Below are 25496 nucleotides of genomic sequence, written 5' to 3' on the forward strand. Positions count from 1 at the left end.
TAGATTGTGGAGATGTCAGGCATCTTCACTTGGTCGCAAGTGGCAAATAGCCAGGTGCAAAATGCACCTGGTGCCTGACTAATTTTGAACACTGGTTTGGGGACACCATGTTTTGGCATTAAACTCAGAACAAGCTCAACCAGTCTGTATGCTGGTGCTAAGGATGTGCAAGGCTTGGGATCTAAGGGACCCAATCTTGATTTTCACTTTGTGAGTAATGGTTTGGTTCTTTGGATGTGGTGTATTACCCACATATACAGCTGCCTCTTCCTGCAATTGACTACAACTAACAGTAACCACCTGTGGGTCAACAATTGTAACAGGAAATATTCTGGAGCTGTGTTTTTAACAATATGATTCAATTTTCAAATATGAGGGATGCTATTTGCATCAGAAAAATGTGATACAAAGCTTGTTTGCATTCAGATATAATCTAAACCAGTTTTGGATATAATATTTTCCCTCCCCATATGCCACAGAACAACACTGTCTTAGGAAAATGAATGGTTTTGGGTATCATTCTCATTTAAAGTCCTGTTGAGGAAAACATGTCCTGCTGTTATGGATGTGTGTTACATCCTTTGGACTTATACTGATCCTATAGGTCTGGAAGACAGAATTTTGATCAAAGTTACCAAAGTTATGCACTGTTCTTCTGTAACTGGTGGGGAGGCATGTGCAGCGTGGTACTCCACTGGTCACATGTGGGAAATGGCCACGCTTCTAAGGTGCATAAGCAAGTGGCAAATTGCATGGAAGTGTGCCAGACTATTTTCATTACCCACCTAAACATTCAGGCGCCTCTCACTTCTTTCATACTCAAATTTGTAAGAAGATTCTGCACACCTAAGCTCAGTGAAACTGACTTAATCACATCTACAGTTGTGACTGTTCTGTATTGCTTATGTAGCTTTTCTTATAAAACCTACTTGGGAAGAATGATTGTAGCCTTGCACGCTGTGCTACCCTTCATATTTTAGTTGCTATATGCTGCTTGTCTGTATGTTATGTAACAAAACAGTATAGATATAATGAACTATCTTTTGAGCTTCAAGTTAGCAACAAGGATGCTTTACAGTTATATTAATAATATGGTAACAGTTATTTGCTGGTAAAAGCTTATAGTGTTGAGGACTTACATAATTGAACTGATAGAGCAGTTTCCGCAGGAACAGTAATGTCACTCCACTTTAAGGATGATTTCTTTCCTTGATAAGAAGGGAGCCTAGCCCCAGCCCATGCCATGTTGCACTGTTGTGGGGTTGTGGTAGCCCACAATTTATCATTCAGGATGAAACTGACCAGACCATAATCTGTCTGGTCAGTGTTAAAATAACGTCCTAGAGCAGTTCTGAAAGTATCAAGCATGTGGAGGGCATACAGAGCAGTCTCTTGGGCTGTTTTGTTTTGCCTTGTTTTAAAGTGTTTAGAATTAATATTTTGAGCAGGTTCTAAACTTGTACAGCTTTTCAAATCTGAAATCTCAAACATCTTATTTCCTTAAGATCCCAAAGTAAAATTCAGTTTAGGTACTATTTTATTGAAAACATAGTCCAAATGACTATATCTCTGAAGATAAAGTTTGTTCAGTTTATTTTTGGCCTTGTAACTGAAGAAGTTGTCCTGGCAACTGCCTTGCACATAATTTACAGGGTTGAAAACCTGCCAAATTTAACTTTCTAAATTCTGGACCCACTTCGTTGTCTTCACTTTGACCTATCAGTCACTCTGCCCACAAATATAACTTATTGGTAAAGATAAAGGGACCCCTGACCATTAGGTCCAGTCGCGGACAACTCTGGAGTTGCGGCGCTCATCTTGCTTTACTGGCCGAGGGAGCCGGCGTACAGCTTCCAGATCATGTGGCCAGCATGACTAAGCCACTTCTGGCGAACCAGAGCAGCGCACGGAAACGCCGTTTACCTTCCCGCCGGAGTAGTACCTGACAGTACAGTGGTACCTCGGGTTAAGAACTTAATTCGTTCTGGAGGTCTGTTCCTAACCTGAAACTGTTCTTAACCTGAAGCACCACTTTAGCTAATGGGGCCTACTGCTACTGCTGTGCCACCACACAATTTCTGTTCTCATCCTGAAGCAAAGTTCTTAACCCGAGGTAATATTTCTGGGTTAGCGGAGTCTGTAACCTGAAGCGTATGTAACCCGAGGTACCACTGCACAGTGGTACATAACCGCTTGTTATGTACTTAATCCGTTCTGGAGGTCTGTTCATAATTGGAAACCGCTCGTAACATGAGACGCACTTTCGCTAATGATGCTTCCCACTGCTGCCACGCCGCTGGCAAAATTTGCAACAAGGGGCATCTACTTCCTGGTTAGCAGAGCGCATAACCTGAAGCATTCGTAAGGGGGATGGTATGTAACATGAGGTACCACTGTAGTTAGTTTTCCCGAACGCTGAAAACCCTGAGGTAAATGCTTCAGTTTTTGAACTTTTTTCGGAAGCCGAATGTCCCATGTGGCTTCCGCTTGAGTGCAGGAACCTCTTGCAACCAATTGGAAGCCGCGCCTCGGTGCTCGAACTTTTCAGAAGCTGAATGGGTTTCCAGAATGGATTACGTTCGACAACTGAGGTTTGACAGTATTGTCTTTCTGGGGATAGTTTGTGATTTGTTACAGCACAGTATAGTTACAGTACTATACTATGTAACAATATGATTTGTGTTAACCTAATGTGACTGTCATTTAACTACTGATAATTCCTGAAATTATACATTGACTGCGGGATAAATTTGTTTAAAATGGAAAGAAAAGCAAAATACTTTTTTCTAAATCTGAGATTCCAAATAATTCTGCTCCAGCACAGGAAATGCAGCACAGGAAATGCAGCAATGTGTTTAGTACTACATACCATGCATGCCAGTGAGTTGGATTATGCATAAGAGGTTTCCTAGAGAAAAAGACTCAAGTTATCATGGCCTTATTGTTAGGAAGGTGTTTACATATTGTGACCTAAATATTCTAGGTACATTGTTTTTGCTTTTTGCTTTAAATTTTGCTGTGAACTTCATGTGTGCAGGCAGAACTGTACGTTGTGCTGAAATGTAGACCTTCATTGTTTCAGTTCTGTAAGTTGTGACAGGTCAAGTCAAGTAAGTATGTAAAATTGGATATGAATATTATTTAGTGAAATTTAGTGATTGCAGTCAATTCACAATTGAAAAAAGGTGAGCTTATGGAGGCTAGCAGTATTTTTAGGTACTTTGACTCTCTCTTCTTAATATGTCTGGGGCTCCAAAACTACAGGTGGTGTTAATGTGTACAGTTAATGGGATATGACTGGCCATGCTAGATTTGAAGTTGGACAGACATTTTTCTATTTTTCTCTAGTAGTGTGTGGCTTTGCTATCTTCTTTGCAACATCAGAACCTAATTGTCCTACAGGGACCCTGAATTCTATCTCTAGTATCTTGTGGTCTGGTTTGTGTAGGTTAACTGTGCAAGAAGGACAGATGACACAATGGATTGACTTAGATTATTTTTTATTTCTTCTCATTACAAACCATGTGACAAAGCCAGAGTGGTTGGATGTTGTGCTACTATAGTACCGTATTTTTTGCCCTATAAGATGCACTTTTCCCCTCCTAAAAAGTAAGGGGAAATGTGTGTGCGTCTTATGGAGCGAATGCAGGTGCGATGCAGCGCTCCCTTTAAAGAGCTGTGTTCAGCGTGTGGGGCTTTTCCCCAAGGAGGGAGATGGGCTGCCCTTTTGCCTCCTTGGGGAAAAGCCCCCAAGAGCCGCACACACACTCAGTGCGCTCTTTAAAGGGAGCACAGCTCTTGGGGGAGCCTTAGCCGTGCACAGCCTCTCGTGGGCAGGGGATGAAGGCTCCTCTTGCCCGGTAGAGGCTGCGCGCGGCTAAGCCAGAAGCCAGGACAGCCAGTGGGATCGCTGTGCTCCGATCCTGCTGGCTGTTCTAGCTTCTGCCTTAGCGGCGCGAAGCCTCCGCAGGGCACGGGGAGCCTTCATTCCTGTGCCCTGCAGAGGCTTCGCAGGGCTATCCAAAAGCCAGAGCAGCTAGAGGGAGTGCTGTGCAGCGCTTCCTCTAGCTGTTCTAGCTTCTGGATTAGCCACGCGAAGCCTCCGCAGGGCAGCGGGGAGCCTTCATCCCGCTGCCCTGTGGAGGCTTTGTGCGGCTATCCCTGGCTTTTGCGGGAGATGGGGGAAGGGACAGAGCACACGGCTCTTTAAAGAGCGCACGGCTCTTGCGGGAGGAAAGCCAGTAGGCTTGCTTTCGCTGAAGCCAGGAGGGCAAGAGGGATCGGTGCGCACTAATCCCGCTTGCTCTCCTGGCTTCAGGGATAGCCCTGCAAAGCCTCCTGAATGAAGATGGAGGAGCGCTCCCTCTTTGCGTTGTTTTCTTATTTCTTGTTTTCCTCCCCTAAAAACTAGGTGCTTCTTATCGTCTGGTGCGTCTAATAGAGCAAAAAATACGGTAATACATAGTGTTAGAAACCTATGCTACAGTTGTCATAACGGAATGTCTATGAACCTTTTTTTTGCAATGAAATTTATTATTATTATGATTCATAGAATTTATAGAGCTGGAAGGGACCACTAGGATCATCTGGTCCAACTCCCTGCCGGGCTTGAACCCACAACCCTGAGATTAGGAATCTCAAGCTCTACCAACTGAGCTATCCCAGTATTCAATTGATTTCCATACTGACTTATATTTTAAAGGGGGGAAAATCTCATAAAAAGTGTTTTAAAAAACATTAAAACATCAAATAAAACAATCCTGAATACAACAAATTCAAGCTTCAATGAAAATATTTCAGATCCTTCTTGTAGTGACAATTGGCTTTCCCTATATTTATTTATTTGCCTACTAAATTTATATAGCTGCCCCATAACAGAAGTACTCTAGGAGGCCAGTACGGTGTTGTGGTTAGAGTGTCAGACTAGGACCCGAGAGATCAGGGTTCAAATCCTCCCTCAGTCATAAAGCTCATTGGGCTAGTCACCTTATGCCAGTCACAGCCTCTCAACTTATCTCACAGGGTTGTTGTAGGGATAAGGAGGAGGGTGAACTGTGTACTTGGAGAAAGATATAGGATATAATGCAATAAATAAGCTTCTACTTACTTGCTTATGAAAACTGGAGGTGCCAGGCAGATGGAGTTGTCAGATGTCAACCTGGCATCCAGAGATCTCCATGTGGTCGCAGTTGGACCCATGACAGTCAAAAACATGCTGGCTCCTGGGGAATTTCTAAGACTGGTAATATGGGTTAATACTGCTTTCCAACTAGATCAGAGGTTCCCAAACTTGTTTGGCCTACCACCCCATTTTCAGAAAAAAATTATTCAGTGCCTCTCTGGAAATCTACCTTCTTTAAGCAAACAAACAAAGATGCAGTGACAAATCTGTGTTCTTTTATGTATCTATATTTCTACCTACATCCTACAACATAGTAAATAAAGAAGTTGTTATAAGTAAGATACAGCAGTAAGTGTCATTACACAACTGTTGAAACATGTACAAACAATTTTTCAAAACTGGCCGAGGAGGTGGACTAGGCTCTCAGATTAAAAACCCACGTGGCGGACTAGAGTGAAGCCTGGTGGCTCAGTCGATCTGCCCAGTGTTAGGGCTTGTGCCATTGCCGCCTGTCATTGGCCCAACAGGCAGGTAAGCTATGAGCCACTTCCTGGGCCTGGGTGAAGCTGAAAAGGGTATACTGAAGCCCAGGTATACCCCTTTCGTCTAGCATGACCACTGGATCCAGGGGAGATCTGGCAGTAAGCGTCATTTCACAACAGATGAAGCATGTACTGTACAAATGGTTTTTCAAAACTTTCTTATGCTTCCACTACCCCTTTTCAGCAACCCCCCCCCCCCAGTTACACCTGAGGCTACTACCACCCCCTGGATCATTCCAGCACCCCCCAGGGGGCAGTATTGCCCACTTTGGGAAACACATCCGGATGTAAATGGTAGAAGTCTAATGTGCAAACCCTTCCTGCATTGCAAATGTTAATGAAGAACAATAATTAATGATGGTAGTGAATTACTTCCTTTTCTCTGGCCTCAATCTTCCATCATTCAGCTTTGATGGATATGGTCAGACCTTAAGATTCTTTTCCTGGTTAGCTACCGTCTGTTCTGACCCTGTCAGTGTATATGTGAAATTATATATATATTTCCCTAATGTGCATTAGTTTACATAAAAAACAGAAAATACATAACAAAAACAACCCAATAATTTCCCCTTAGCAAAATATTCCAGTAAGCTTCTGGAACTATGGATGGTGCACATATCAGAAAAAAACTAAAGTACACAACAATTGGCTTATTGTACTCAACTGAAGGCAGAAATCTCTATAAACAGAGTAAGAGATAGTCGTTCAGAACAGTTTGCAGAACTCCACCAGCTTTGGATCCTTGTTACTTCTCTAACGTGGTAAATTAAACTAATGAACAATAATTTAAGTACAGATGTAGCATAGGAAAATAGTGAGTTTTATGCAGACTTCACTGAGCAAAGTATAAATATATGTTGATACTATGCTGTCAGTAATGAATTCATGAGAGTTGGCTTCCATGTTGGCACAAATTATGACCAAATTCTTCCATATATTGTTGGTTCTGTTTGTTGTAGCTGACATTAGCTAGACAGCATACTGGAACAACCACAACAAACATTTCAGAATATAAATACGTTTAAGTGTCCATTGGAATGAATGCTTACTATGGCTGTTTTTCAGTTTAATAAAAGCATTTTCAGAATGTTTTTATGTGTGTGTAGATTTCATCAAAGCATATAAAAAATATTTGCCTGTAACATTTTTGAACACAAACCAACATGTGTTTATATTGTAGAAGGTTACTTAATCTGAGTCATTTTGAGAATTGCAGAGACTGAAACACGGGAAATTGCAGATTTTTCAGTATGGATAGTAATTTATGTCACGAGGCTCTTTGTGTGGATTTGGCGCCTCCCCACCCAAATGGCTCCACAAACCACACCAAGTTTACCAACTTTACAAAGAAACATAGGCAGCAAATACTTTCAGAGCATGTCAGGGCCCAGACTTTCTATATAGTACCCTCATATTCATGTACATTCAGAAGTATGTATTATTGAATTCAGTGAGACTTCAAGGTAAGTGTAGGATTATAGTCTTAAACGATCATGTAAGTGTCATAAATGGGAACAGCAAAGAATCTTGGGGCTGCAGTCTATTATATTTTAGTATTCCTGAAATAGGGTTTTTCTTTAGTTTGGAACCATATCAATGAGCCTGAAAGTGATCAGGAGTTCATTTCATGCCATGAAAACGAACCTCAAAAATTACAGGATGAGTGAAGGAATTAGGCTGCCTTTTAAACAAGGCAGGACTGGATTAGGCCTGCCAGCCAGATCTTTATTTTCCCTTACTCCCAAGGGCTTGGTTTGACAAGTGGGCAGTGCCAGCTACCTGTCTGGCACCTCATGTCACAGTAATGTCAGGCTGTCCATTTTTTATCACATGGTTTGAAATCATACCTTGCAGGTAAAGGGACAGCCTTTAAGGGTTGCCAACTTTGCTTAACATAGAGTTTGCCTAAAAAAATAATAATTGGTTTTTAAACAAATACACATACAATGACCATTAAACACTTATCCAGTAGTGTTTCTAATAGTGTTTGTTCTACCCATTGTCTCTACAAATACACTTGCATATTCAACATTCAAACATATTACTTAATGTATCCTCTCCACTGAGAATATTGAGCGATTGGTATAACAACGTTTTGATTTGGGTCATTAACATCATTTGCATTTTTCACAGCTGCTATCTATTGGGTCAGCATTTTCACTGACATCCATCACAAGTCTCTTTCCTGGTTAGTTACTACAAGTTCAAATCTTATAAACATATATATGCATTAGTTTACATATGCTAACACTGAATCATATTTGCCATTTTAATATTTGCCTCTTCCTTCCTTTTTTGATTTCCTTGTTATTCAAAGGTCCAGTGACTTCCATTGGCAATTTCCTGCTTGTAATGCATGTAAATACCTTGTTATTGTTGGCCTTTTTGTTTTTAGTGATGTGCTCCTCAAATTGTTTTTTTATTCCTTATTTCCTGCTTGTGTTTCTTTTGCCAGAGTTTGTGTTTCTTTTCCTCCTTATTTGAACAAGATTTCTGTTTTCTGAAGGAAATCTTGTTTCTATTGGCTTTATTGATACTGTTCATTGAACATGTTGGCATTCTCTTGACTGGTGGTGCCTTTTCTGAATTTCTACTGTTGTGGTTTTGAATTACTGTATTTTTGGCTCTATAGGATGCACTTTCCCCCCTCCAAAAATGAAGGGGAAATGTGTGTGCGTCCTATTGAGCGAATGCAGGCTTTCGCTGAAGCCTGGAGAGCGAGAGGGGTCGGTGCGCACTGACCCCTCTCACTCTCCAGGCTTCAGGCAGATATCTGCAAGCCTTGGGAGCCGGGCGGGAGTTCCCGCCGGGCTCCCAAGGCTTGCGGATAGCAGCCTCCAAACCCGACCTGGTTTGGAGGCTGGCGGTGGGGGAAAGCAGCACTCCCCCCCCCGCCAGCCCCAAAGAGCAAGTCAAAAGGGACCCCAAGCCTCCAGAGCCCAGCGGGAATTCCCGCTGGGCCCCGGAGGCTTCGGGTGAACGCACCTTGAACGCACAGAACGCACCTTGTTTTAGAGGGGGAGAACAAGAAAAAAATAATCCTGTTCTCGCCCTCCTATGGTCCGGTGCGTCCAATAGAGTGAAAAATACGGTACCCCCTAGGGTTCTGAAAACAGCTATTATGTTGTGGAGGATGACTGAAGCCCATGGGCTGGTTTTGTGTGTGAAAGTATTCTTACATGGGATTGTATTTTAGCATGTGATCTCCTATCTGCATTCTGAAGTGATACTGTCCAAGGAAGAGGTCATATGCTTTTTGTGAAGCTTTAGGTTTGGCTTAGAAGCTTTGGAAATCCTATGTTTGGATCAAATGGATGAATCCTTTCTTTTGGGACCCTGTGAGTTCTAGCATATCTGCTAGCAAGGGACAGATTTTCATCCTCTACAGTAGATGGACACTGGGCATACTTTTTAGACAACTGATCACTACAAGTACTTATATTTCCCAGGAGTTGGGTCTACAGTCACATCTGGCATATGGAAATGTTTTGAATTTTAGAATGTACTGTTTGTGAATGGTAACAAAACTTTAACTTAGTGTATATTCGGACAACTATCATATTGTTTTGTGTTCTCCAGTTTTTTGAGTAGTGAGAAGTTCCACTACTTGGATTATTTATACACAAGTAGAACATTTGTTGTTGTTTAGTCGTGTCCGACTCTTCGTGACCCCATGGACCAGAGCACGCCAGGCACTCCTGTCTTCCACCACCTCCCACAGTTTGGTCAGGCTCATGTTTGTAGCTTCGAGAACACCGTCCAACCATCTCGTCCTCTGTCGTCCCCTTTTCCTTGTGCCCTCTATCTTTCCCAGCATCAGGGTCTTTTCCAGGGAGTCTTCTCTTCTCATGAGGTGGCCAAAGTATTGGAGTCTCAGCTTCAGGATCTGTCCTTCCAGTGAGCACTCAGGGCTGATTTCCTGAAGAATGGATATGTTTGATCTTCTTGCAGTCCAAGGGACTCTCAAGAGTCTCCTCCAGCATTCAAAAAGCATAAATTCAAAAGCATAAATTGAGTGTAGCACCTTAACAGCATCATCGTTTAAAATTTTACATAGTTCAGCTGGAATATCATCACTGCCACTGGCCTTGTTATTATCAGTGCTTTCTAAGGCCCATTTGACTTCACTTTCCAGGATGTCTGGCTCAAGGTCAGCAACCACACTACCTGGGGTGTACGAGCCATCCATTTCTTTCTGGTATAGTTCCTCTGTGTATTCTTGCCACCTCTTCTTGATGTCTTCTGCTTCTGTTAGGTCCTTTCCACTTTTGTCTTTTATGTGGAAAGGACCTAACAGAAGTCAAGTAGCATATCTTCTTTTGTATACTACATTTTTGGAGAGTTTTGCATTCCACCCACAGGGCATTCTGACTCTGCCCCCCAAATGGTTTTGTGAAACACACACACCTTACACTCACCCCCTTTCCTTAGCTTCCACATTATTTTGGCTTCCTCCATTCAAAATGCTCAAATATCTCTAGCTATGTTCTGATCATTAGCTTTCCTTTAGAACATCTGCTAGTCATTCTAGTCACCTAACAAGCAACTTGCCTCACAAGTATGGCCAGATCATGCATTTATTTATTTATTTATTTATTTATTTAAATTTATATATCTGGCCCTTCCTCCTGGAAAACTCCAGAGCGGCATCCACGTAAGTAATAAAAATATACCCAAATTATGTGTCTGAATAGGCCCATCCAACCAGAAAAGATTTCAGCAGGCAGCTAAAGGAGAGCAGTCTTATCTGTCTTATTTGATGTTCTCATCATCAAAATGATAATTTGGGTGCTTCTTTCAATTGTAGCATCTGCATGTGATGAGGTTATCCTCATGTGAATAGACTTGTTGATGGTTGGTAGTAGTCCAAAATACAGTGGTGCCTCGCAAGACGAAATTAATTCGTTCCGCAAGTCTCTTCGTCTTGCGAGTTTTTCGTCTTGCGATGCACGGTTTCCCATAGGAATGCATTGAAAATCAATTAATGCGTTCCTAGGGAAACCGCCTTCAGACCAGGTCCGGGGGGGGACAAGGGCTTTTCTTCCCACCCCCAGCATTTAAAAAAACCCCGGGACAGCGGAGGACTTCTCCGCTGTCCGGGCGATCTTAAAATGCTGGCGGGCGGCATTTTAAAATCGCCCCGGGACAGCGGAGGACTTCTCCGCTGTCCGGGGCGATTTAAAAGCCCCTGGGAAGGCAGGCAGGGGGGACAAAGACTTTCGCCCCCCGCCCGCCTGCCTTCAGAAGGTGTTCCCTCCCCGCCGCCCGGCTTCGGAGCATCGTTCCGAAGCCCGGCAGCGGGGGCAGGTGTTCCCTCCCCGCCGCCCGGCTTCGGAGCATCGTTCCGAAGCCCGGCGGCGGCGGGAGGAGGCGTTCCCGCCCCACCGCCCGGCTTCGGAGGAGGTCCGAGGACAGTGGGGAAGACGCGCTGCGCTTCCCCGCTGTCCTGGATATTTCCCTATGGGCTGTCGTCTTGCGAAGCAAGCCCATAGGGAAATTCGTCTTGCGAAGCGCCTCCAAAACGGAAAACCCTTTCGTCTAGCAGGTTTTCCGTCTTGCGAGGCGTTCGTCTTGCGAGGTACCACTGTAGTGTACTGTTACACATATGCAAAATAAGTTTAAAATAACACAATAATTCTTAATTGTCTTTCTGTGAAATTAAGCACCTCAAAATGTATAAATCTATTAAGTAACTTATTACTTAATTAATTTATATATATGCTAAGATCATTTCCAAGTGTAAATTCTACTACTTTTAAATTAGGACTTTGAAACATGTATGGAACCATCTTTGCTATAAGAACATTAGTGTTAGATGCAACTAAATGCATAGCATTGTGTGCTGCTCTGTAGGTGGTGTAACATTTGATCAGAATTTGGATGATTGCTGCCTCAGGTGGAAGATGTCAGGGGACAGCAACAATTTCTCCTAGGTCTTGAGTTTGGATGTTTTTAAAATTAGACTCTTTATATGTTCTTGCCTTCTGTGTGAGATACATCTAATGTGGGCCCAGTAATTTGTTTATTAGAGCGAACGTGCCTTGCTGTATACCTAGGAAAACCACAGGCATCACTTCAAACTAGTTACAAACCTATGCTTCAGCTAGAAGTTTTAATTAGACCATTTGCTGTCCTGCCAGTTACATGCTTAGTGGTTAAGCAAAGTATACTCTCTTGGTGCTTTGTATACCATTGCGTGCTCCCACTTTCTTGTCCTTGTGGTTTTCCTCCTCTTTAGAAGCTGTGGGTGTGGTCGCTCAGAAATGCTGCCCTAATCTTCCTGCTCTTGCACTTTCCTCATCACTGTTGTTAGTTCTGTGGAGACTCCTAGTGGTCAGTTGAAGTTAATTCCATGTGGTAATGCTGCTTGCCACTGAATTTAATATGTTAAACCAAGCTTTTTTTTTTTAAAATGAAGCTGTTGTATACATGGATGGCTTTACTGGTGCTGTAGCTTTAATAGTATTTTTAGTAGATTCATTTGTATAATAGTTGCAAGCTATGTACTGTACTTCATGCACGCTACAGAATTTGAAATTTAGCAAAGCATTTTCTTTAAATAATAATGGAGAGCCAGAAGGACAATGTAAACTTGAACATAGTCTTCCTTTTCTCCTCTGCTTCCACCAGAGAGTTCAAAATTGGGGTGTGGGTATGAAGGGGATGGCTGGCTTGTGAAAAGCGCTGTGTGAGACGCAGAAAAGGGAATATCTTCCAGGATAAGAGGCTGGGAGAAGAAACGGAAGCTCCCAGGTGAGAGCTGGGAGGATCCACCCTCTTCTGTGTGAGACAAGGGTTAAGATCTACTTTTGAGAGAGGGCTTTGTATTTTTCTTTCTCTTTTCCTTTCCTTTCCTTTTTTATTTTTATTTATAGTAGGTTTTTTAAATTGTACAGTGGTACCTCTACTTGCGTTCACCTCCAGTTCCGTATCCTTTGGGATATGTGCGCAGCAAACCAGAAAGTATTTTTCTGGGTTTCGTGATGCGCAGAAGCGCACTGCATGCATGCGCAGAAGCGGCACCTCCGGATATGCACACCTCGGGATCCGACTGGAGCTCCAGAACGGATCCCGTGTGCAACCGGAGGTACCAGTGTATTGTATGATGAAAAGTTTCAATAAAAATATGCCAAAACTGGGGTGCAGGTGATTTTTGTGTGGCTGTTTTTAGAGTTTTTTTCAAACTGGACAGTGTTGAAATAATGCAGTTGCTTTTTGGTTATTAAGGATGTACTCTTTATAGCAGCCTTTCTCATCATCCCTAGGTAGCAGGGCCAGTGGTCAGGAATGATGTGAGTTGTAGTCCAACAACATCTGGGGACCCAAGGTTGGGACTGGCTGCCTTAGAGAAATGAATTACAATAGGCAAACTATTCCTGTCCATATAAATATTCAGTTTTCTGAATAGTTTGGGATCATATGTTTTTCAGAAACTTTGTAGTCTTGTCAGTAAGATGAATTTTAGTCCCAAGTTCCTCATATCAATTCTGCCATTAGAGTTCAGACTGTTAATGGAGCTAAACATCAGTAAAAGATATACTAACTGCAATAATTGACTGGTAACAGCTTGACATGTATACTTTCACATGGTATCATTGATTGAACACTAAAGACTTGTTTTGTCATTGGATAAGTTATTTGGTCATTGTTAAAAATAAGGAAACACAAGTTGTAATAGCTGTGGTCCTTGTTTGCAATAGACCTAAAAGTGAAGTATCAATATTTTTACACTTTAAATTAGTGTATAAAGCACATTAAAACCAGTTGCTTAAATGAACAACATCTTCAACATAATTTACTTGGCAGTAACAAGCAAAATTTAGTGACATGTGTCTATTGGTGAGTACACTTAGGATAATTAGAATACAGCATGAGTTCCATAGTTAGATCTAAACTGTTATATGAAAAAGTAGTGTTGAGTGTATGTGTATGTGTATGTGTATGTAATGAATTTTGAGTTCAGGGCTATAATGTGGGAGAGAAGAATCTAATTCCAAAATGTGTCAATTCTTATATACTTTAGTGTGTCTATATGAGAGAGAGAACCAAATAAAACAACACTAAGTGAACTCAAGTACCTCATATAATAAACCTAGTATATTACACTTGATGTTAGCCAAAAGGCCAATAAGTTTTATCCAGAATAACGCTGTAAAAAAATAGGTCCCTTTCCTTTCCTGCCCCAACCTGGCCACAGTGATCCATGCGACGGTCACCTCCAGGCTTGACTACTGTAATTCTGCCCTTGAAGCTGTCCCAGAAACTCCAGTGGGTGCAGAATGCCGCAGCGAGGCTCCTCACAGGGTCTCTGCCATGGGAGCTTATTCACCCAGTGCTTTTCCAGCTGCACTGGCTCCCGATGGAGTCCAGGGTCAGATTTAAGGTACTGGTTTTGACCTTTAAAGCCCTTCACACCTTAGGACCCTCGTACCTACGGGACCACCTCTCCCGGTATACCCCACAGAGGACATTAAGGTCCATAAATAGCAACACCCTAGAGGTCCTGGGCCCTAAGAAATCAGATTAGCCTCAACCAGAGCCAGGGCCTTTTCTACACTGGCTCTGGCCTGGTGGAACACTCTTGTCTCATTAGACCAGGACCCTGCAGGATCTGATTTCTTTCTGCAGGGCCTGTAAGACAGAGCTGTTCTGCCTGGTCTTTCGCTTGGAATAAATTTGATTCCCTCCCCCTCTTTCTTTCTTTTTTCCTTTCTCCTCCTCCCTGGCTTTTTTCTGGTCCATGTAGGACCAGTTTGGATAGTTAGTGTCAGGGAACTGACATCGGAGCTAGAGGCGGAGGGAAGGCTCTCAAATGATGCTGGAGAAGGGCCCAGCAGGGAGAGAGGCAGCTCTGCAGATGGGAAAGCAAATCAGCGTAACACCAGGGATATAGAGGGGCTGATGGAGGAATCGGCGAGAGGGCTCCAGGACTCTTCACCGGACACCAGCGGGGAGAGCACGGGTCCTCTGCTACCCACGCCCACCCTGCGCAGAAGACTTCCGCGCAGAGAGAGTAGGAGGAGATTGGGTGTCAAACAACTTTTATGTTGGAAAAGATTTAAGAAACGCCCACTGACGGATTCTGCTAGCGACTGAGGCAGCCACGAAGTGAAGGGCTGCCCAGACTGAAAGGTTTAGCAAGGCAACAAAGCCTGGAGAGGCGGCAACTTACGCACGAGCAACCCATACACATTACAGTTAGCCTTGGTGAAGACTTGACGTTTTCATCCCCCCCAAAGTTTTTGATTTGAGTTTCCATTGAAATGAGGCTGAGTTTTAATGTTGTATTTTAATCTTGTTTTTTAAGTTGTATCTCAATCAATTTGTTTTTATATCGGGTGTTAGCTGCCCTGAGCCCGGTATTGGCTGGGGAGGGCAGGGTATAAATAACATTTATTATGTAGTGGTACCTCGGGTTACATACGCTTCAGGTTACATACGCTTCAGGTTACAGACTCCGCTAACCCAGAAATAGTATCTCGGGTTAAGAACTTTGCTTCAGGATGAGAACAGAAATTGTGCTCCGGTGGTGCGGCAGCAGCGGGAGCCCGCATTAGCTAAAGTGGTGTTTCAGGTTAAGAACAGTATCAGCTTAAGAACGGACCTCCGGAACGAATTTAGTACTCTGGTTCATGCTGGCCACATGACCCGGAAGCTGTACGCCGGCTCCCTCAGCCAGTAAAGCGAGATGAGCACCGCAACCCCAGAGTCGGCCACGACTGGACCTAATGATCAGGGGTCCCTTTACCTTTACCACTGTATTAAGATAATGTCTGTCTTTCTTTTAGCACTATAAGGGGACAATAACTTGATCCACAGTTGCCTTGAGCCATTTTATTTCTGTGATAAATCATTGGAAGTATAAGTATAAAGAGTGCTACATCATATTTTGAGGGACTGTACATTTGGTATGTCCTGTACTAAGTAAAGTGTGTAAGATGCTGTTCATGCCTCACAAGCTGATTTTCTCTTAAGGCAAAACTCTGGGCCATTCTTCAAACAATAAAATAAGGTTTTACCAGGAAATGAAAGCCTTCTGATGAGGATAGGAAAAGCTTCACACAGCTCATAATATCATCTTCTTTCTCACTGTCAACCAACCCAGCCAGAAAGCTCCTTAGACAAACCTATAACAAGGACTGGCTAGAAGATTGTCCTTGTCTTTGTCACTTATAATATATTTAGAGTATCATATAGTTCAGAGGTTTTCTTCAAACTTTTTCGACAAAGCTTTGTTTGGTGACTAAAAAGGTGTGAACCACAGTGCTGCCTAAGCATTTTATTTATTTAGTCAAAGACTGTCCTGTATTGTGTATAAATATTTTGCTGTGTGTTCAGACCAATGTAATGTTGTATTAGATGCTATTTATTTTTCTCTGTTAACACCCAACACCCAATTTCTCTTTTTTTGGACAATGATACAGTAATGTCAAAATGAGGTTGAAGTGATATGGTATACTAGTAACATACAGTCAAAATAAAATTTGGTAGTGCTGGCTTTAAATGTGTCATACCTGGTATGGAAGCATTTTGTGAGAAAATAATGAAAAAAGCTTTAGAAAGAAGTAAAAAATAAGCTTCGGGAACTTCATGTTAATTTCAAAAGGTATGTTGGGTAATATACTGTTTTCTTTTCTTCTTTTTTTAAAAAAATTAACTAGAATCTTCAGATAAAAACTTTGGCAGATGATATGGTAAGAGTCTTACATGCTGGGTTTGTGTTTCTTTCTAGTGCATGCTGCTTCTGCTGCATAAGAGTAATTATGACCAGTAGGAAATGAATATTGTGAAGTGTTCCACCATGTAAGACTGAGGAAGCTGTTTGCCCTTTACATGTTGGACTCCTGACTCCCATCAGCTCCAGTCAGCATTACCAGTGTCTAGAGATTAAGGGGGTTATGCTCCAGCAACACCTGAAAGGCCATAGGTTCACTGTTCTTGCTATAAGGGAACAAACTTTGGAAAAGCTATCTCTTGCCTATTTGGTTTTAAATAACTATTTCCCCTGATACCTCCCTGATTTTAATCCTTTTAACCCTGGTGCTGGCAAAGACTTTTAGATGTAGATGTGAATACTGTCTCTTTCATTAGTAATATGACATGTGGCACCCTGTAACACTTCAGAGCAGTGGTGGCCAATCATTTTGGCAAGTGCATTACAAGTCAAGTCCAGAGTTTGAGGTAGCATTTCCCTCTCTATCCCTTGATGTGGTATTTGCATCTAACTTATAGCCTGCTAAGGTGCCTGACTTTAGCCTTTCTTTTGGTATATGAGCTCTATAGCTCCTATCAAAATGTGCCACAAACCCCTGCTGTCTATATCACTCATGATATATTTGCCACAGGTAACGTCCATTATAATGAATATTTAATAAGTGTTATTAAAGTATGCTAAAGAACACATCCATTATAATGGATATTACAAATTATTGTATTCTTTGAAGAAATAGACTATCACTGTAATTTTGCATTTTATGTGCATGAAGAACAAGAGTGTAAAGCATTTCCTGTAGAGCTCCAATATTACCCATCTCTCACATAACTGGGTTGTATCCAGTTAATTCATTTTAAGCAAAACTTTGTCCCATGCTTCCTGTAAGACCATCCAGTAGGAGAAGTAGTGGCTGTTGAATATGCAAGCTTGCATGCAGAACTTGCACAGAGAAGAAATCTACTAAACCGTTTTACTGACAATTCTGTGCTGCTTAACGTTCCTTCAGCTAATGCTTGTAAAAGATCTTGAAGCAATATAACAGCTAACTTGTTTGTCTGATGAATCCTAAAAAAGAGACTGTACTTAAACCTAGAGTGACTTTTAAGATGTTTTGATCCAAGCCTCTCATGAACATAATTAAGTAAACCATGGCTCTGCCATTTTGGATATATCCAGTTCAGCCGTCCTCTGGTATGCAGTTGAGAACTGGATATTACCTGAAGACTTTGAATGCTTACCTATATAGATAGAGCTGTATACATTATAAATCTGTGAACACAAGCATAGAGTTAAGTTTTGGAAATTCATCCTTACATGGTGATTTCTAGCATTAAAGGCTGGGGGGAAAATACGGTTCAAAAAGGATGGGTAATATCTTCTGAAATCCCAGTCAGATTCAGATTTTCCTGATTAGTAGCAAAATACTTTTATACAAAATGAGCATATTTTCTCTACTTGTCTGACTTATACAGATTTAGATTTCACTTTTTCTTAAACCAAATTCTGAGCTATTTTGAGCTATCTTGGTTGAGAATTTTGAGACTCAGAACTTAAAAGACTACACATTGCCCTGTTTTAGGGCAAGTGATTCTATGCACCACATTATTTGGACTAAAATTGCATCTGATTTAAATAGACAAATTGTACATTATATTCTGTGCAGAAATATTGCATTTTAAAGGGGAGTACACCCCATGATTAGGCAAAACAAAGCTCTGAAGTACAGTCTCAGAATTGTAGCTGTATGGCTTAATTATCTTCAGCATGATTATTAATTTTAGCATGCAAAGTGGAAGTAAATGATTTTCTCTTATATGTTACCCCTAATAGAAAGTATTTGTGTTCTTTCTGCAGCGTGACAGAATAACCAGTTTTAGGAAATCGGGCGTCAAAAAGGAGAAACTTCTCATTCAGCACCCCATTGACTCCCAGGCTTCTATAAATGAATTGCCAGTGGCTCAGCCACTATTTGATGAACGTTCAATGAATTTATCAGAAAAAGAAGTTATGGATTTGTTTGAAAAAATGATGGTAAGCTTTTTGCTTGACAAGCATGTGTTTGTATTGTGAACTGATAACGAACATAAAATTAGACTTCTGTGTTATCAGTTGTCGTAACTCTGTTATTGAGCTTCTGAGCAAAACGGTTAATCCTTGCTCCAAGACCAATGCAGACACTAATTAAATAGTGAATGAGAAGGAGATAGATTAGTGTGTGAATATTTCAACATACATTTTAATTTGATTGTCTTGGATAGAGGACTGGAAGGCACGTTTCAGTTGCCATGGGGATGTTACCCCGATATTTTATTTTTATTTTTTTGGAGATAAATCAGTGGCCAGGAGTTGTAGTGTGGTGGAGATGCCTAATGAATGAACAGTATATTCAGATTACGGTTCGGAAAGCTATTGTCATCATAGAGAGACTTTTCTCAGTGTCTTTCTCAAGGTCATTGCTTGCTTCCTTACCTGGAATGTTATCATGGAAGGATGTTTGTATATGGCCTGGTTTAAATGAAGCATTTTAAAATAGTTAAAATAAGCTGTGTTTTAATGTGAATGTGCTGATGCACACTGATGAAACCATGGGACCTTCTCTGCTCCTGATATTTTGTTGCCAGGGAGGAAACAGACCAGAATTAAGGTTGTTACTGCATTTGAACCTGGGCTTGTAGTTTCTTTTTTCTCCACACAAGTGGTAAGTCAATTTTTTAAAAATTGCTTACTACTTGTGGTCTTTTTGAGAAACTAAATAGTTTGGGTTTCCACATAACAAACCAGACTCTAACCTGTTTCCTCATAGGTGCACCAAGAGAGGAGTGAAATGGCCAAAATTCCAGCTGTGTGCACCAGGGCACTGCATGCTCACATTAAAACATAGTTTATTTTGTTTTACTGAGATGTGAGTGAAGAGTTAGACCCCAAATTATTACTTGGGCAGTTAACTGCACTACTGGACTTGTTGCATTCTGTTGCTTAGCACTGAGCATGTGTGTATATGAGCATGCTGGAAATTGTGCATTAATGTTGTTCATATAAACAGATAGCTTAGGATGATGATGTGAAATAGCCTGTCTAGAGTAAACCAGTCACCCCTCCTTTCTCTTTAAACATAGAGCAATTCTTAGCATCTGTACTCATGAAGATTAACTGAAACTATGAAATATTAATCCAAATCCTGGCAATGTTATGATTATTTACTTACAGGAAGACATGAACCTGAATGAAGAACGAAAAGCTCCTTTACGGAATAAGGACTTGACCACAAAACGTGAGATGGTTGTCCAGTACATTTCTGCAACTGCCAAATCTGTAAGTAGGAAGTCTCCCACCCTCAAAGATAGGTCAGACTAATACTCTTAACATCATCTGCAGTTTCAACTCAAATCTTCAGATTTCTGCTTCAGTTTATCCTTCCTAGAGTGCTTACAAAGCTTTCTTCATAAAATCCTTTAAAATGCCTTCAACGATGGATAAAAGCCTTAATTAGAATGTATTACATATTTCACAACTGCTTGGTAATCTAAAACATGATGCTGTCTTTACTGTAAACCATTAAGTATCCTAAATCCACTGCTCCAGAATAATCATTAGGGCTTTTCTCAGTATCTCTTACACAGTAAATGCCACAAATGTGGGAGATGCTGATAGTAATTTGAAAACAAGGTGTAAAAGTATCCTAGTTTCAAACCATGTTCTTTGGTACTGGCTGACTGTCCTAGTTTCTGTAGTTTCTGGCTTTCAAATTGATTCATTCAAAGGGCAGTTCCATATACAGCCTATTAGGACAGCTTCACTAAATTATTTGATGTAGCAAGGAACTACTGTGAAAAATGACTTTTGCTTGCATTATTATTATTATTGTTGTTGTTACTATTAATTAATTAAATTTATATACCACCCTTTATCCAAGAATCACAGAGCAGTTTACAGTATAAAAACACAAACATAGTAAGATAACAAACAACACAATAGCTACCTCCCTGCACTCATATACATACATAAAGGGTTCTTTGAAACCTAACCAGTGATTCTAATTGCAGAAGTAGTGGGAAATAATAAACACCTGATGACGATGATGATAATAAAACATCACTTTAGTGACCTAGATTGTGGTTGTTGAATTCTAGTTTGCAGCTTTCCTTCCCGTGAAATAACCCGTTGCTTTTCATGGGATAATATGTATAGTTTGTTAGGTAATCTGCTCTTCTAGGCTTTGAAATGGGCACAGTGTCACATTCCAAGTCTGAAAGTGGGACAGTTTAAGTGTCTTCATAAGAATACCATATTTGTATGTTCAGTGAATGTTGACTTTCAATGAGCATACAAAGAACTCTTAATTTTTTTTAAGGTGAAGTCTTATGATGCTGAAGTTCCCCGTTAATGGACATCGAGGAAGCATTTCCCCCCACTAGGTATATTTCCCCGCTGATCGTTGTCTACCTCAGAGCTGGCGGAGCTACAGGGGACCAGATTGTTTTCACACACCCACACCCATGGACCAAATATGACAGGCAGTTGAGGTCACACACCTGTTAATCACAATGACATTACCTAACCTAACTTTTTTTGCCCACACATTTTGTTGAGAAATCATGCAAAGTTCTCTGCGGCAATCAGCTGAATGCTGTGCAAGACCCCACTGTAGAATGTTCTGCAAGGGAGTTTTCAGGACCCAACAAGCAGGAGATTGTTGGGTCATATGAAGTCCTTTGTGCAGATATTTGCAGGTGCCCTGAACAGCTTGTTGATTGGGCCTGCAAACCACTGGCTGATCCAGGTTTTTACCTGCTGAACACCTGATGTTGTATGTCATGTCGGCCAGGTGCTTAGCTGAACTGGATTTTGTGCCCAAATGAGGAGGTCTGATGGTCTGAAGATTTCCATCTGTGGTTTACCAACTTGTTCTTTTAATAGGAAAATAAAAGGATGCATGAATTTATCATTTTCACAGTATCCATTTAAAACATTTTTGAACATACATGCGACAGACACCTTTATCCTTAAATGTTACTTAGAAGTGAGTGAACAGAGATTGCTTTTGAGTAAAACTATTTAGGATTTTAGGTTTAATCCAATGTTAAAGAGATTTTATGCATGTCTTCATGCATGTCTCTTGATCACTTCCTCGCTTTCTTTTAATGAAAACATTCACAATACATAGCAGTTGCCGAGAACCACCTGAAGTTAACGTCTAATCCATTTGTTCCTTCAGCTCTTGTGGCACTCCTTTACAAGCTGCTGAATGTCAACTTAAGTCACACATTGTAGCACTATCCAGACATACTAGCTGCATGCTTTCTAATTTGCCTGGGTATCCAAGGGCAGAAATATGTTTCCAAGTGATAAGTGAAATTTGCCACTAGCCTTATTTCAGTAGAATTACATGATGTGCACGGTTTTACTTTGAAATTCCAATGAATCTTTTCCCAGTTTTGTATTCAAGTTATTGTTTATAGTAAAGTGCTTTGGGAAACCCAAGCTTGCATATTCAGTACTATTTTTCAAATACCTAAAGGCAGAAATATAATCATTCTACATAACTAAATCAGAGTGCAAAATGCAGATAACAGTGCATGAATAATCATGTATTAAAATGAAGTAGTAAATGAGATTATATTTGTGTTTGCCCAATTTGTGTATAAATGTGGAGCAGAATGGAGAGAATTCCAAAGTTGAGGCAGTGTAACAGCACACACAATCAAACTTAAACGACACATGACTAAATTTATTTGAAATAACTTGTTTTATTTGTTGATCTCAGCTGTTATGAGTGAAAATACACATTGCAGCCACTTTGTTAATTGGACACACGGGCCTCATACACATCTTTAAAAATCTGAGTTGAAGGCATTACATCTTACTCAATGTAATTCAGTTGTGCAATTCACAGCTTCATTAAAACAAAAATATAGGATAATAGACTGAAAATATTTTGCTTGAACTTCATCAGGATTTAAAAGTATTATTGGTAAGAATAATGTGAAGGGTTTAAAGCTATTTTTTAGGATGTATTTGTATGGGGAAAGATCATCATCTTTAAATAATGATTAGAACTGTCTTCCTAACCTTGCATTAATATACTACTTTGTTGTAATAATTCATATAACCATTCAAGTTTATTTTTACATAGCAGTAAAATTCTAATTGGGGCATTATTTGCTTTGTGTTGACCAACATGAGAGTAAGGACTATGGGAATGGGACTTCACTAGGATCTAGAACTCTGAAAGGTTGGGGTTCCTGATCCAGAATAAACCTTTACATGTACAACTATATAATGCCCAATTTTTAGAGACACTTATACAGTGCATGAGAAGTGAGCTATACAGTGTAGCCTTACTCCTTGCTCTCAGTGGTGAACATTGGAACTAAGGATGTTGAGCAAGCTTAAGTGTGTATAAGCCAGTGAGGTATAATGGGTACACCAGGACTAGAGAGGCTTGATGAAAATCCTTCTTTGTTCACTTAAGTGGCCTTAAAGTCTAACCTTTTTATGGTAAATCAACCATATTGTTTTTTCAGGATAAATTTAGTGAATCCAATTTATTTTACTTGTACCTGCCCTTTACCCTAAGGTCCCAGGGTAAAGGTAAAGGGACCCCTGACCATTAGGTCCAGTAACGGATGACTCTGGGGTTGCGGCGCTTATCTCACTTTATTGGCCAAGGGAGCCGGCGTACAGCTTCTGGGTCATGTGGCCAGAATGACTAAGCCGCTTCTGGCGAACTAGAGCAGCGCACGGAAACACTGTTTACCTTCCCGCCGGAGTGGTACCTATTTATCTACTTGCACTTTGATGTGCTTTCAAACTGCTAGGTGGGCAGGAGCAGGGACCCAGCAATGGGAGTTCACCCTGTCATGGGGATTCGAACCGCTGACCTTCTGATCGGCAAGCCCTAGGCTCTGTGGTTTAACCCACAGCGCCACCCGCGTCCCTTATTGGTAGCCACCTGCAAATCACTGCTTTTGTCCCCACCCCCATATGCTCCAAAGCTTCTCTTACAATAGTCAGTTTGGGGTGGATGGCAGCTCAGTCATAGAGTCCAAATTCTGTGACCTCTTCATCTCCTTGGGAGCGAAGAAAAGATCCAAAGCAGCCATTATTACTAAGGATTGTAGGAGGAATTGGTGGCGGTGGTGGGCTGGGCTAGGGGTAAGGACCCCTTACCTGCTCCACTGTGAATAATTGATCATCTACTGCTATTGTCTTCCGTGCTACAGTTTATTTCGCCTGTTCAACTGCAAATTTAGTGGGTACCTGTGCTCTATGTTTGAGTGTAATTTAGTTGCTGAGTAACCAGTAACCTTACTACAAATGGATACTATTGCACTGACAATACAGTGGTACCTCGTGTTACGTACTTAATCTGTTCTGGAGGGCCGCTCGTAACTGGAAACTGCTCATAACATGAGACAACCTTCTGTTCAGCAAGCCCTAGGCTCTGAGTAGGTCACAACAATTTAAGATACAACATTAAAACATTCTAAAACAAATTACAAGAATAGAGTGGGTCCTAAAAATATACATCTTGGATGTCAAAGGCCAGATGAGGATAAACATGTGGTAATTATGCATGGTTATGTATCTCAGGATCGTAAAGTTAATGTTGAACACTGGATAATAAAGGTATACTTTTTCCAGAGGTTGTAGCATGGCTTTTTGTCCTGTATTAGTAAAGCAGCTTGGTGTGCCAACTTTAAGATTTATTTATTTTTAATGTCCTGCCAGTTATGTCAAAACTTAGCATATGCTTCACGTAGTTGAAATATAAGTCTAATAAGTAACATTCTGATATGCAGAAGCTCTTCAGATGAGAGAAAAGAAAACTGGAAGAAATCTGTACATTATCTGAACAGGGGGTGGGCAGGGGAGTGGGCAGAGGATGAATAACTACAACTGTTTCGTCAAGTGCGGTGCTTTGTACAATAACTTTAATGACAACTTTGCTTTAGAAGGGAGAAAGCACACACCATTTTTTTAGTAGTACACAAGAATAGTTAGTATACCAAACACATTTTTCAGAACTTGGTGCTAAACCAAACTCTGCCAGCCAACTCTAGGCCAAGAAAAGTGTAGCTAGAGGGGGCAATGTTTATAGCAAAATCTCAGCTGTAAAATTGTCCACAAACTGCATCTTACTGAGCAGAGTACTGTTTGAAAAACAAATGAATACGTGTCAGTGAGGTGCAGTAACTTGCCATTATTTTCCACTGTGACCTTGATCTTAAGGAATTCAAAAACATTTTTTTGATAGCCAGGACAGGTGTTGGTACCAGGGGTCCTTGGGCAGCTGTTGACACCCCATTTCTTACACTTGCCCCCTATCTATCCATGCTGGGTGATTGGATCTGTGAACCACTCACCATTTTAATTATTTACAGTTATGTGTACATACTTGGTGTTGTGGAAATTAAAATAGTCACCCCCACCCCACCCCGTGTTGCTACATACTTAAAAAAACTTGGGGTGGAAGTGCAATTTGCATATACTAATTTATATGCCTTTGGGAAACAAATGTGGCTAGCAAGGGGTCTCACCAGAACTTAGCCTTGCATTGCACCCAAATGACATATATGCAGAGTTGAAACAAAACATCTCAAAACATGAGGGGAAGGTGCAAGAGATACATAGCCCACTCTCAAAGACCTGTCATCCCACTGCCCATCAACCTCTACAATCCCAGTTGGGTAATCCAGCTGTCTGGCACAGATTACTGTTAACTGTGACCCTTACTCTTGGAGCCAGCCTTATATGAAGCATGTTGTCATTCTTCTCTTACTGATAACACTTATCTGACTTTGACAGTTTGCATGATTTTATTTTAAAAAGTATGCTGATTAATCTGTTATCTCCCTTACCTGTCTCTGTTATGTGCCAATTCAGTACAGTGGTATCTCGGGTTACAAACGCTTCGGGTTGCAAACACTTCGGTTTACAAACTCCACTAACCTGGAAGTAGTACCTCGGGTTGAGAACTATGCCCCAGGATAAGAACGGAAACCGTGTGCCGGTGGTGCAGCGGCAGTGGGAGGCCCCATTAGTGAAAGTGCCGCCTCAGGTTAAGGATGGCTCTGGGTTAAGAACGGACCTCTAGAACGAATTAAGTTGATAACAC

At 41.1% G+C, this 25496-nt stretch overlaps 1 protein-coding gene across 9 annotated transcripts in view; it reads left to right on the forward strand.

Moving 5' to 3' along the window:
• DIAPH2 (diaphanous related formin 2) overlaps nt 1–25496 on the forward strand; it is a 359470-nt gene that overhangs the window by 5372 nt on the left and 328602 nt on the right. For 7 of the 9 annotated variants that reach the window (XM_083484624.1, XM_083484625.1, XM_083484618.1 and 4 more), the window contains exons 2-4: nt 16326–16358; nt 18233–18409; nt 19586–19690. In XM_083484624.1, coding sequence (XP_083340750.1) covers nt 16326–16358; nt 18233–18409; nt 19586–19690 — 315 coding nt within the window. The remainder of the gene's footprint in view (nt 1–16325; nt 16359–18232; nt 18410–19585; nt 19691–25496) is intronic. The other 2 variants (XM_083484622.1, XM_083484623.1) reach the window with 1 other exon arrangement.

Source organism: Podarcis liolepis (assembly GCF_965112155.1).
Source record: "Podarcis liolepis genome assembly, chromosome: Z".
In the NCBI taxonomy this organism is placed as follows: Eukaryota; Metazoa; Chordata; class Lepidosauria; order Squamata; family Lacertidae; genus Podarcis; species Podarcis liolepis.